This window comes from Dipteris shenzhenensis, chromosome 25, assembly GCF_047967505.1.
Source record: "Dipteris shenzhenensis isolate YYH24624 ecotype China chromosome 25, Dip_SZ_1.0, whole genome shotgun sequence".
NCBI lineage: Eukaryota > Viridiplantae > Streptophyta > Polypodiopsida > Gleicheniales > Dipteridaceae > Dipteris > Dipteris shenzhenensis.
The window spans coordinates 572,206-586,856 of NC_141620.1; the positions used below are offsets into that span (position 1 = coordinate 572,206).

A 14,651-nucleotide genomic window follows, 5' to 3' on the forward strand; every position below is an offset into this window, starting at 1 on the left:
AAGAAAGGCATTAAACACCTACTCCTATAACCGAGTGTGTGTGCTAATTAGGTTAGGAATATGAGCGTGCGTGCATGCGTGCGTGTGTGTGTGTGTGTGTGTGTGTGTTGATTAGACTAGAATCTCAAAAGAAGGTCCGATAATATAAGTACACAAATCATGATAACATTAGTAAAAAAAGGTAATGACTATGAAGAACCATGTAGACAAATCACTACCAATATTTTTTAAAATTGAAGTTTCCAAGGATTAAATTTTGTACAATACTTCAACCAACAATGCTCATAACCATCCATAAAGTTTAATATGGGAAGACAGGCATCATAGTACGATTAGACATGTTATCAATGTCCAAAGTAAATGCAAGAAAGTATAATCCAATGAAACACGCATGGGGATTGAAAATGTTACATAATCCCAAATATATACTTTTTGGTCAGTATATAACTCAATATTACAAGCACATCAAACCATAAATTATAATCCATCAAAAGAATCAAAGCCAAGACCAGCTAGCCACTAATAAACATAGCATCAAATCAAAATCTCTTCAAAGTAGACAGAGGGTATTGTTATCAAATAGATGAACTACACAACCATCAGAAACTTTGAAACTTGCCAAGGAAAACACAACAAGCCAATCATGCAATAAGTAGTAAGTAGTAATCAGTAAGTATTCAAGCAAAGAAACGACCATTTAAGCAATAAGCAATAAGCATTCATGTACCAGGTGGTAAGCTTTCAAGAAGCAAGTAGTAAGCAAAAATTCAATAAGCAATCAAGCAAAGAAACTAATAATTAAGAAGTAAGCAATCATTTGTGCATGTTTACGGGTGTGCGAGCATGCATGCAGGGGTGTTGTGTTATCAATTTGTTTGCATTTGTGTGTGTGTGCACGCGTGCCTGCGTGCATGTGTGTGTGCGCGCACTCGCGCGCGCGCGTGTGTGTGTGTATGTGAGAGAGAGAGAGAGAGAGAGAGAGAGAGACCCCCCAAAAAAAAGAGAGTGTATGTGTGTGCGTGCGCGCGTATGCATGCATGCATGTGTGCATGTGTGTGTTGTGTGGTGTCCGCTTGTATCACTTGTTTGCTTGTTTTGGTCATGTGCATGCTAGCTTTGCAAGTTTCACAGTGTTGCAATGTATGTATATTACAACTTGTATGTCCCTTCTTGTGTATTGTGCTGCTTGCATGTGGGCTGCCAATGTGTTGCATACTTGTGTGCTTAGGTTTGTTACATGGATGTAGGCATTGTTGTCTTGCAATCGTGCGTTTACTTTGTTTTAATGCATTTTGTTGTGTTGCCTTACGGTTGTGGCATTGTGTTTGTTTTTTTATTGTGCACTTCTTTGCTTTGTTCCCTTGCACTTGTGGGATCCTTGCACTTGTGGGATGCATTGTGCATTTGTTTGTTGTTATGCAGTTGTTTGCCACACGTGAGTCTATCTTGCTTTCCATCACTTTCCCTGTAATTAACACTAGTTTGGTAAAATGACAAAAAAAAGTCCTAGGACACTTTTATGTCCTATTAGCTTCACCACTTCTTAGGATTATTCTAAGGCATTGATAAGGTTATTGACCATAACAACTTATGTGAATGAAAACAACTTGGAATTATTATGGACACTTTTAGTTTTCCCAAAAGTTTTAAAGATCGAGCTATCAGCAAAATTTCAAGCTCTTTTCTCAACTTTCAAATAAAATGGCCATACTTCGTGATTAGAATGCGCTTTTCCATAGTTTTTAAGTCTCATAGTCTAACAATAACAATAAGACCATAATATTATATTGAAGACATATACAAAGTATGGGTGAGTTTGGAACTTCTTGTACATTTAAAATAATGTGCTTTTGATCAAGTTTTTCCTAACTATCAACATTCACAAAATTTAATTTTGAGTCCAAATCATAGTAAGTATGAGTATCTAACTCCAAAAGCACTTAAATGCAATTTACGCTGATTTTAAGATACAAAGATTGTGTGACATTAAATTATACTTATAGCGTGTCTCTGGTCCTGAATGAGTGATACCAACAAAGTCTTATATATAGGACAATTTTGGATACTTCAAAACTATAAAAGCAAGATTTGCTATGACACTTATTTTGAATCCGGCCTGGCTAAATAGGTGTGCTGCTATACTCTTGTGGACACTTCATGATCATGTGAAATGCTATTTATTTATTTTTACATAAAGAAAATAGTCTTATGAGTTATACCCTAAGCTCAAGAAAAGGAATCCTTAAAAATTACATTAAAATCAAGTTGTGAATTTTTTGCCAAAACATCAAATGGTTTTATGTCCAATTTATGTGATGCTCTCCTCTACTATCACAAAAGTGATCTTAGAAGTCATCTATTCAAGCGAGGTAAAAACTTGGCAGCTCCATGAAACTATTGGATTCAAAGCATTGTGTGTGAGGGTGTCTTAGTGAGTAGGCTAATGACTGTGTTTCCTTTTGGTGAGTGCAAGGGTCAATAGTTATGTGTGGATCATTGATAAGGCCACTAGGATTGCCATGAAAGATCCATAAATGTTCTCAAATAGACATTGGAAAATCATCGAAGTTTTAGTGATCTCCTCTCCTTTGATTTCTAACATGGTATCAAAGCCACACACACAAACTGAACCTCCATTGCCTAGTCTTGCTAGTCGCTAGTCCTTCTATCTATCATTGCCTCTGCCTACTTTTGTTGTTGCCGTTGCTGCAACGGAAATAGCCACTCTGGTTGCAAAGAATGCATTGAAAGTGATGTCGTCCTCCTCCAATGGCGTGATGAAATTGAAGGTGGTGCTTTCCAAGCGCTGACAAGCAATTATTCTCACGTAAGATGGACACATCATTGCTACGGTGGGAAGCCTCGTGACACCACCACTCAACGAAGCAGCTAGTAAAAGCAATGACAACAACTTCTCAAGGGGCATCTCAAGGAGATTGGATGTGGAGACAAGCTACAATCCCCTTCTCCAACTGTTTGCATCTGTATAAATCTCCTCTAGCTATGTGCATCTTCAGAAGAATTGCCAAAATGCAAGGTGTACTTTTTATCAGATCGCAAATGTTGGCTTTCTGCTTACCTGCAATTGAGTTTTAGTTGAGATAATCGAGGGAGAGAAGAGCCAAGCAAACGCTTTCCCATCTAGGGATAAAAAGACTTTTGTAATGGCTACTGTTGCATGCCAATGTTGCTATGTGATTCCTTTTGTAGCTATCAATTCAGTCTATAAGCATTCAACTGTCCACACTATTGAAACCAACAGAAGCAGATTCACAATGGAGAAACTCAATGGAAGGAATTTCCTGGCATGGAAGATAAAGATGCGCCTTTTCTTAATCAAAGATGGCATCTGGAATATGTTTGGTGATGACCAAACTATTGAGAAGACCTATACCTAGAAGACACGGCATTAGAATTCACTGGCTCATATTATCCTACAATCTTATCCATCATGTGGACTTAGACAAAAGCTCAAAGAGGTATGGAATAAGCTAGAAAAACTTTTTAAGAACACTTACCTTGGTTCTATTCAACAATTTACTGCTAACGGAGTAAATGTAGGTAAAGACGATAAGAGGCCAGTCTTCTATCCGACATAAACATTGTCTCAAAGTACTTTGAGATCCATTGATATCATGACCTCTCTTGGGGTGGCTCGTGGGACACCTTTTGATGACATGACTACCATATGTATAGAAGAAGAAAATATAGATGAAGAGAAGCATCCATGACAACTGAAGACAAAGCTTTCATAGTTGTGCCACATCTTTCTAATGAGGATTATCATTAGGCTTTCTTAAAGTCCAATGTATTCAAATTCAAATGCACGTGTTTTCTCTCTTTTTTGCCTTGATGTTAAGGTTAGCTTGCTTGCCAGCGAAAGTAAAGGGATTGGCAATCTCTGATGAAATGATGTTGAGGAAGCGAGTTCACCTAATTGCACCCCACGATTCACTGGTTTCTTGAGCCTATCAAGTGGGAACTGCATTGGATTAGCAACAGGCTCGGAAGCCATTGAGTGGGCTGAGGACAATTACATCCCTGCAGTGAACGAAGGATATGAAATGAATGTGTTGACTGAGAGGCAAACCACCAGCAAATGATAATCAACAACACAGTAGCTGGAAATTTGGTATGTTTTGGCTAGCATGAGATTAAGGCCAAGCACATCGCCTCATAGTGGGTACTCAACTTTAAGACTGTTCTTGTTCTGTAAGCAATGCAATCCTTGTTTTGCAAAATGCCTTGCATCATATTCAAAGTTCTGACTGTGCATTAAACTTGCAGAATGCACCGAGCACAATGTGGCACTAAATATGTGCTTGAAAGAACATTGTGTGAATAAAATCTCCTCAATAATGAGCTCCTTCAATATCACATGCAAGAATGCTTGACTGCTAAGCTAGATGCATCTTGAATGCACAACATAATCGAATTCTTGCAAACCCTTCATTGCACAGCCAATTGTAGGTTGCATAGTGCGCACACAGGTTGTGGGAGCTTGTAAACAACCTTAAAGGCGTGGACCACAAGAAACTTAAAACGCAAACAAAACAAGCTTTATTACTTAATAACATCGATGAGGGTGCTTGCTTGCATGCCTTTTGAGAACTGCCAAGGGTGCAAGGGCAAGGAGCACAGCAAGGTTCCTAAAAGGCACGTCGCACAGCAAGGTTCCTCAAAGGCGTCACACAGCAAGGGCTCCTCCAGTCACGCAGAGGAGGAAGAAAACAAATGTTGAGGGGACAGATCACTAGCCATTGTCTTGAGGCGCTCGAACAGACGAGAGCATAAGCAGCATGAGGAGAGCACAAACAACGTGAGCCTTGAGGGGAATAACCATGGCAAGAAAAGTGTGCAGGATTTGGCTGCCTAGTCACCGAGGCAAGAAAAGTGTGCAGGATTTGGCTGCCTAGTCACCGAGGCACCTTGAGAACATAGGGGAGAGGCATGCAGCTCACCACCACCTTAACCTTTACCGTAGCATGGCACAAGGACCAAGAAAACAGTCAACTCACATTAAATTAAGGGTTTTCAAAACAACCCATTCAAATTTTAGACCATGTAAATTATAAGCAAGCACCACCTTAGCTCCTGCTGCCTGTAGCTGCTGATTGCACTGATATGCTAATCTTTGCCAAACCCTTGAGGTATGGAAACGCCCGTGAACTTAGAAGATGGCAGCACAAGACAGGTACTTGGCTGGTCAAGACCCTTGGTGGACTCCTACGAGTCCTGACTGCCTTATCACCCATATGATGTAATGCATTTGATTGTTTTCCCTAGTTCTACATGCAATCACTCAGGTGTAGGAGCTGTTTGCATAGCCTACTTGCTTACCTGAACAAGCAAGCAAGTCAGAGATTCCTGGCAGCGCAAAATGCAATTGTAAGAGACATTAAATACGCTTTTCAATCACACTCCATGTTTATGTCTTTCAAACTGTGTGAAGCTAACCTCAATACAATACGAGTTTTGAGCTAGTCAGTGTGGTGACTGCTGTCCAGAGTCCACTTACAGGCAGATTGCTTTGTTTTTAAATAAAGACTAAATGGATCCTTTCCACAGACGCTCAGATATTTTGTTTCCAAAACATCCATATTGTAAGCATTGTTAATCTTTCAATTATTGCTGGTTGTAAGTTCTTCTTTATGACCTCTTATCGGTTAAGATATCTCCATGTTCACGAATTTGATGTCATCAGTGAATTTGGCCTCAAATCTATATCCCATGACAAAAAGAGTAAATTCAACTATTTCATCAGAATTATCCTTTTAACGGTGGCAATTTGGTATGGCAATAAACAACATGCAATCTAAGTCAATCGCTCAGGAAGACAACATGCCATTATTCAGTCTGCAACTTTAAAGGCTATAGTGTGTTCATGATGATGTACAGAAATTAACAGAAATATCTACCCAATGCTTGTCAACCCTTTGTAAGTGTTCCAGCCTTTTCCATATTGCAAGACCCTCCCACACCAACATGCACCTTCCCAAGAAAAACAAAAACCCAAGAAAACAAAAACAAAGAAACAAAAAAGAAGCAAACAAACCCTCCCACACCAACATGCACCTCCCCATTGCCCAAGAAAAAAAAATCCCAAGAAAACGAAAACAAAAACAAAGAAACAAAAAAGAAGCAAACAAAAAGTCTCTTCACGAATCTCTGAACAAGATCATGAGATACAAAAAATGTGCTTCTACATGTAAATATAAAGGTCTCATCATGCAGACACTGACAGCAGAGTAATTGGACTGCTACATGATCTATGTACAAGGAAATTTATTTATTTTATAATAAGTAGTGAGAACGTAGGTTCAAGGGCCCAGCATAGATATATGAAGAGAACTGTTATTATACACAATCCTTGCTCCAAACTGTAATCCCCAGTAGGGTTTTGCATCCTCACAGGTATCTGTAGTCACAGTAGTCTTCTTTCATTATCAACCCATAATCATGGACGATGCGGGGAAAAGGCGGTCCAAAAGTGTGTACACACCTCCTCCAATAAGCAATGCCCCACTGTCAATGTAAATTTTTGCTAGATTCAGTCTCTCTCTCTCTCTCTCTCTCTCTCTCTCTCTCTCTCCCCCCGCTCTGTTCGTTTCGTCCGTCTCCCACCCTCTCTCTCTCCCTCCCTCCCTGCCTCCCTCCCTGTCCCTCCGCTCTGTTCGTTTCATCTGTCTCCCGCCTCAGCCCTCTCTCTCCGCTCATCCGCTCATCCATTCGTCACTGCTTCCTACTTCTTGCTTGTCGTCCGTCACTGCTTCTTGCTCATCGCCTCTGCACTAATCTCTCTCTCTCTCTCTCTCTCTCTCTCTCTCTCTCTCTCCGTGCCCTGCATAGCCCTCTCTGCTCATAGCCAGTTCATAGCTAGCCCATCATCTCGCTTGTAGTGAGCCCATCAACTTCTCTGTTCGTCAACTTCACCGTCAGAGATTCTCTCTCCGTCCCCTAGCCCCGAGCTGGGATTGAACCCCCAGCCCAGCCCGGGAGTTAGCTTCAGCCAGGGGGTGACTTTTAGATTTGGCTCAAATGGAATGGCCTGACCTATCTTCGAAATTTCCCTCTGCCGTAACCCCAATACCACCAGCTTCTACAGGGAAACCTCTTCATTCCTCAGTCGCCAGGCTACCCTCTCCCTACGCAAAGACGAGGATTCCATGACTAATATTCATAATTCCAATGGACATGCTGTACTCACAGTTAGTTCAAGGGATATACGACTAAAGCTTCTATGTCAATCATACAAGCTGAAAGGTACTAAGATTTGGATAGCCGAAGAACTCACGAGCCCAACTAGCCCAAAAAGCAACAGAACTAGCCAAGGTCAAGGCTGCTAGGAAGGAAGGAAAATGGGCAGTATATTGTGAGGGTATAGCCCTCATCAAGAAGTTTAAATCACAATCAAAAGACTCTTAGTCTTAAACTGATGTATGGCCGATTATCTCTCTTTTATTTCAGTCTACAATGTTTCTAAATAACTTGGAGTTGCTCTTTGCACTCCTTGGAGCTGCCTTGTGCCCTCCTAAATCAGTTATATTAGTTTGGATGCTTCTTTGCTGTCCCATAGACCTACGGTCTCCGTGGACATTAATAAACTCTCTCTCTCTCTCTCTCTGCCTGGAATTTCACAAGACCCAAACTATGACATGCACACTCTATCTTTCATGCATTGGACTGTACTTGTGAACATACAACCCAAACCTTACACTGGAGTGGACTCATGATTTCTACTATACAACATGAGGGAGTGTCCACGAGCTTTCATGCACTGGACTGTGCTTTACACCATTTCATTCATTCTTTCTTTCTTTCTTTCTTTTCTGCCGACATTAATAAACCTCTTTCTTTTCCACACGGAGGGGGGACAAGTACAGTAGACTATCTCCTCGGCTCACTATCCTTCACATCGAGGATATCTGACTTCACGGTGCCTCCACCACCACTTGGAGCCGATCACACATATTTGGCATTCAGTATATCAGCCGTTATACCTCACATAGATCGGCGCCCCCAGAGACAGCCATGCACCCAAGTTCATTTTGATCGAGCCCTCGATCCGGTCTACACCAGTCTTTTGGCTAGAGAGCTCTCTGACTTACTCGGAGATGGCGGAGACTTGGATTTGACTCACGCCTCACACACACTTGTTACCGTCATACGAGATGTTGCCAGTAGATCCTTCCCCACGACCCAACCCAGACAAGCATGTGAGGGGAAGATGCCACAGAACTCATGGTTTGATGATGAGTGCAGGGCGGCCAGAGCACACCTCACACGAGAATAGGCATTAGGTCACATGCCTACACATGAGGCACAGAGGATCTTCCGACCACTGACACGCCATAAGAGACGAGCTTTCCTTTCACACAGAATGGAGGATATCATCAGCTCATTTCGAGGAGGTGACCCCACTACTGGATGGGGGTTCTTGATAGAGAGGAAGCTGCCTATCCCTATCACGGACCCATCTACGTGGCACACTTATGCATGCTCCCTATATGATGTCCCTGATCAGGCTCAGCCCGATATGTCATCTATGTCAAGGCCCACGCATTGTTATTTATTCACTACGCAGAATATACAGGATGCACTGCGACAGCTGAATAATCGGAAGGCACAAGATCGTGAGGGACTACGCACGGAACATTTTGCACATGGCCATGAGGTTTTAGCCCCAATCCTAGCACGGATGTTTAATCACGCAGTATGCCACGGCTTCCCACATACTTGGTGCACCACCACCATAGTCTGGATACACAAAGCAAGGGATCCCATGGACACGGGGAACTATCGCACTCTCATGATTGGCCACACATTGGCCAAGATCTATGGGTCAATACTAGAGAGGGTACTTAACAACCACACAGAGCTCCATGGGCAGCGAGCACTAGGGCAGGCGGGTTTCCGGAGACAGCACTCCACTTTGGATCATATCTTTACTTTGCGGACCATCATCGAGGAAGCCAAAACCCGACACCGGAAACTATACGCTTGTTTTGTAGACTTTCGGAAGGCCTTCGACACTGTCCCACGAGCCCATCTCATCACGAGATTGCACGAGCTACAGATCCCAGAGATGTTGATTTGGGGGGTTATGAGCCTATATGAGTCGGTTAGAGGAAGAGTCCGAGCCCCAGGAGGTATATTAGACTGGGTTGAGAGCACGATTGGGGTGAAGCAGGGTTGCCCTCTCTCGCCGACCCTCTTTGGACTCTACATCGATGAGATCACATCCTTCCTAGACCGACTAGGCGGAGAGGGCTCACCATTGGCTGACCTCCTGATTCAGATATTACTATATGCCGACGACATAGTTCTTCTATCTTCATCGGCCGAGGGATTACAGAAGCATCTGGACGCCCTTGAGGTATTCTGCAGAGAGAGGGACCTAACTGTCAACCTTGGCAAGACCAAGGTCATGATCTTTAATACCTCACATCCAGCACTTCTTTGACACAACTTCACATACAGAGGGGAGCCAGTGGAGATAGTACAATCCTATACATATTTGGTCACGGTCTTCGCAGGACCCATTTTCTCGATGACCCAGGCTGCCAGGGCATGACTCACACAAGGCCGGAGCACTCTAGCCCGACTAGAGAGACAGTGCTTCCAGGCACATTTTCAGGATCCTCCAACGAAGAGCTGGCTCTTCGACACTCTTGTACGGCCGACCGCCATGTATGCAGCGCCCTTCTGGGTGAGTGACATTCCTGCAGCAGATTGGAGGAAGTTTGAGAGGCTACAGGTCTCAATGAGATCCAAGATGATACGGAGTAAGCCCTCAGTTCCACATGAGATCATACAGGCAGAGTTTGCCATGACACCACTATATGTCGATGCTATCTTCCAGACAGTGACTTTCATTCACAGGGTATGGACTCTGCCTCATTGGAGACTACCGAGGATAGCTTTGGAATCATCCCGACGCCTAGCAGGTGAGGGAGCAGCGACCTGGTATGCACGCACAGACACATGGCTGACTAGCCATGGCATTCAGATGGATAGACTGCCCCCATTTCAGTATAACATGGATGCCCCTCTTGAGCGACTTCCGCACGATGAGATTAACCGTATCATACGGTTAGACCTCCTCCAGCTCACCACATCCTAGACTTGGTTGAGGGACTAGCCGCTCCCCACCAAGATGCAATTCTATCGTGATCACTTCCTCAGAGTCTCTGATGACGGTTTCATTATCCGACCTCCTTATCTAGAGGACAGAGGAGTCTCACATGCACTCCGGATTGCCATTGGCCAGATGCGAGTTTCCTCCCATCAGCTTAGGATTGAGGTGGGCCAAGCTGTAGGTCTACCCAGAGAACACAGGATCTGCACACTATGCGACATGGATACTGTTGAGACTGAGGAGCACTTCCTATGTAGCTGCCCGGTTTACTATGAGATACGAGGGCGATATCACTGCCTTTATGAGGAGAGGACCGGCTTCGGCCCGCTCTCTCGGTTGATACACTTCCAAGACCAGGTCTGTGTAGGGTTGTACTTGATAAAGATGCGCCGACACTGAGAGGCACTACTGAGACAAGCCAGAGCACTATCAGCACCGGACAGGCTACAGGATACAGAGCCAGACCCAGCTCAAAGACAGGAAGTGAGACGGCTCCTGGACACAGTGGAGTTGAGGATGAGGAGATTGTCAACATGAGAGCAGCCTGGATCAGCAGTCGGTCACACCAGACTCTTCGGACTACTAGAGCGCACACCATTGAGGTTTGTCCCGTCACAGCACTACTTGTAGGGGACCGCCAGAGCCAAAGACGAGGGATCACGATAGACGTAGCCCCATGAGTACTGAGATCGAGGCGACCGTGGCCACCACCTAGATGCGAGACAACCCGACAATTACAGATACGCGACATCTTCATGGCTTAGTGGAGAGACCTGACCTGACTTGATCTGGACACTCCTTACTCTTGATTCAGATTCTGATTTTGTCTCTATTCTATTCTATTTAGACACTAGATTAGTACTTGGCAGGGGCTTTAGCTCACCCCCTTGCTCCAGCCCACAAAGGCTTGTATGAGATCTTTTTTTGATGTTGTATCACTCTGTCCCATAGACCCGCAAGGTCTTCCGAGGACGTTAATATATCTTTCTTTCTTCTTTCTTTCTTTCTTTCTTTCTCTCTCTCTCTCTCTCTCTTCTCTCTCTCTCTCTCTCTCTCTCTCTCTCTCTTTCTCCTGCCTGGGATTTCCCATGACCCAAACTATGATACGCACACACAATCTTTCATGCATTGGACTGTACTTGTGAACATACAACCCAAACCTTACACTAGAGTGTACTCATGATTTCTACTATAGTGACGGAGTGTCCACGAGCTTTCATGCACTGGATTGTGCTTTACACCATTGCATCCTTCTGCAGACATTAATAAACCTCTCTCTCTCTCTCTCTGTCTCTCTCTCTCTCTCTCTCATGGGGGTGGGGTCTATGAGACTCTGAGCATACGAGACCTTGCCATGTGCTGTCTAGAACTGTAATGGTACCTTATGGATGGCCACATACCAACCAGGTCATTCGAGAGGATCTCCTGTAGCTACACACCTTTAGGACTTGGTTGGAGCCGAGGGAGCTTCCAGTGAAGCTGAGTTTCTACAGAGATTACTGTCTTCGCATTTCGGAGGAGGGATTCATCACACCACCGGGGTACACTGAGCTTCATATGCCTCACTCACTACGGATCTCCATCGGACAGTTTCGGGTATCATCACACTGCCTCCGCATAGAGAGCAGCAGAGCAGAGGGGATTCCTAGGAAGCATCGCTTATGCATACTGTGCGACTGTCAGGAGGTTGACTCGGAGGAGCATTCTATTTTCAGGTGCCCAGTGTACTACGAGATCCGAGGTCGCTACCACTGCCTCTCCAGAGACGGCTCCGGGCTCCTTTCGAGATTCCTCGCCTACCCAGATCAAACATGCCTCGCGGCCTTCATTCACGAGGGAATCCGACATAGAGAGTACTTACTCAGGCGACGGGGCTTGGTCACATCATCAGACACCTCTCAGAGCAGGATCATAGAATTCTTCCGATCGAGTGACATTGATCGTCCAGTCTCTAGCCGCCGACGTGACAGAGACCCTGACCCGACGATCGCAGCACGACACACGAGACATCGAGGGGACACACAAATCACTTTGGGGGACCTCCCGTCATTGTTTAGACCCGGGATACGTCCCACGGGAGTCACGGTGGCTCTGGTCTCGCGTCGAGCCTCGTCCAAGAGACCGAGATGCACGGCACCCCTTGACGGGCACCAGCGTCCCATCACCAGCTATGCACCTGCCAGGGGGACATGACATACGGAGGATTCCGCTCCGCTCCAGTCCTTTTCTTTTCATTGTTACATCCATATGTATTTGATTATGTATGATCAGACTTAGGATTCAACATGGGTAATGATGCTCATTTCAGTAGCTCCACCCTTACTATGATTTGTATCAGGTTTTCTTTCAGTCTCATAGACCCATCGGTCTTCCGAAGACTCTAATAAAATTTTTCTCCATCTTCCTTTCTTATCCAAATCACATATGCCTTGCTGCCTTCATCGATGAGATCATTTGGCACAAAGAGCACTTGCTCAGAATATATACGCGGTGTCAGGGCACATAGCCAAATCCTACTCAAAGCATGATCACGGAGTTTTCCCAACCAAACAGATCACGGGTAGTCAACAAGGCTGAGATCCAAAGCCAGTAACACGACAGACTTAACAACAAGTTGATGCACGGATCATGCTTATAGATCTCCCCTCCATGTTCACTAAATCGAGGGAACGACCGAACGAAGTTACAATGGCTCGTCAAATACAAGGCCCTGGCTAGGACACCACAACGGGTCATGCACAAACCACCGTGAACGCTCTATCACAGGTTTCCTGTCATCACAACCTCATTCATCGACCGGCTCCCCTTGAGCTTCCACCTTGGCCATGGGCCAGATTTCTCTTGTATTAGATCTGATATGATATGATTATGTTGTATTCATTGTGGGGGATGATGCTCGTCTAGAGGCTCCACCCTTTCAGCTCATTGTATCAGGCTTATTTCATTCTCATAGACTCTTCACTCTACCCAAAGATTCGAAAAGAGAGATAAAAAATGACTAGAAAATCTCGGATCTTTGTCAAAGACGATATTCTTTGGCAATCTATGGTGTCGGAAGATATATTGTATGAATAATCGTACACTGTCCGCAGCTTGGGCACTTCTCTTGCAAGTAACAAAATGTGAAATTTTGACAATCAATCAATGACTACCATAATCTGAGTGTTTCCTCTAGAGGAACGTCGCAATGTGGTAATAAAACCCATGGAAATGCTTTTCCATCTTTCAATTGGAACAGGAAGTGGCTGAAGAACTCCTGCTGAAAGTCGTCTACTTGCTTTCATTTGTTGGCAAGATAAGCAAGAAGTATCCATTGTTGGGGTAAAGGCACATTGCCACCCTTTAAAATGTTAAGACCACTATGACTGTCTTAAGACAGTCATAGGGTGAATCCCTAATCCTAATAAAACTCTTGAGTTTGTGGTGTGGCTCAACACTTTTACACACCCACACTTCTTGTGTCTCCCTCACTCTGTCTCCATTGTTCCACTCTCTCTCTCTTTCCCTCACAAGTGGTATCAGAGCCTCTACCTCTCCCTCTCAACTCCGGTCTACCCCTCCCTCTACTCCTCCCTCTCCCCTCGGGCCTCGTACCCTCAGCAGCGGCAGCAGGAGCAGGTCGCGCGCGAGCAGCCAGCGCGCAGGAGCAGCTGCTCAAGCAGCTAGCTACGCGGGCGCAGCCAGTGCGCGCACCGCACAGCACCGACCGCGCGCAGCCAGCACGAGCAGCGCGCAGCACCGGCTGCATGCAGTCCGTCGACCGATTGCAAGGCAGCAGCCGCGACAGGTACGGCCATCCGGACGCCGCCGTACAGACGCCGCGACAAGCAGGTACAGGGCGAAATTTTTTTTTTGGGATTCGTGCCCTCGCAGGTACAGGGTACAGCAGGTACCCTGCGTAGGTACAGAAGGCACAGATTTTTTTTTTGGGGGAAGAAGGAAAAGAGAGAGCACTCTGCTCTTCATTCCCGAAATTTTTTTTTCAGTTCTCCAAACTGTGTGTTTGAGGTACATCAAGTACACTTGTGTCCCTCGTGCTTGAGGTGACTAGTGCCACAGTGTGTGGTGGTTGCACAGTTATTTTGTTTCGGGAAGGTCAGATGCCTTGATTTTGCAGAGGGCTTTTATGCTTTTGCTGAGTGCAAATCTCAGTTTTCGGGTGACAATTTCAAAGGGCTTTTGCCTGGAAGTGTATGCCTTGAGGCAGTGTGGAGCCAGGGTGCCCACATTGGTCTTGTTTTCCGCAGTGTATCAGTGACATTTCTTTGCAGGTCACATTTTGTGTACAGCACTTAGAAAATCTCAGTTGAGCCACGCTTGGCCAGGGTGCATCGAGTTTACTCGGTCCCTAACTGTCCATCGTTGACAGTGCTCAAAAGATTTTCTCTTCAGTGTTTGTACGTTGGGATCTGTGTTGTTACTGTGTACACAGGGCCGTTTATGCATTACTTTGTCAGGTGAAAGTGCCAGGAGAGCGCTGTATTTTGTATGCTACCTCAGTGTTGAGGTGTTT

At 44.9% G+C, this 14,651-nt stretch overlaps 1 protein-coding gene across 5 annotated transcripts in view; it reads right to left on the reverse strand.

Annotated features, from left to right (window-relative positions):
- Positions 1-4,894: 4,894 nt before the first annotated feature.
- The window catches only part of CCDA (cytochrome c biogenesis protein family), a 53,194-nt gene continuing 43,437 nt past the window's right edge, over positions 4,895-14,651 (reverse strand). For 3 of the 5 annotated variants that reach the window (XM_087396658.1, XM_087396656.1, XM_087396655.1), the window contains one exon: positions 6,185-6,525. In XM_087396658.1, the coding sequence (XP_087252784.1) occupies positions 6,447-6,525 (79 nt within the window). In that variant the 3' untranslated portion in view covers positions 6,185-6,446. Of the gene's footprint in view, positions 4,974-5,042; positions 5,368-6,184; positions 6,526-14,651 lie in introns of those variants that run through there. The other 2 variants (XR_015543451.1, XM_087396657.1) reach the window with 2 other exon arrangements.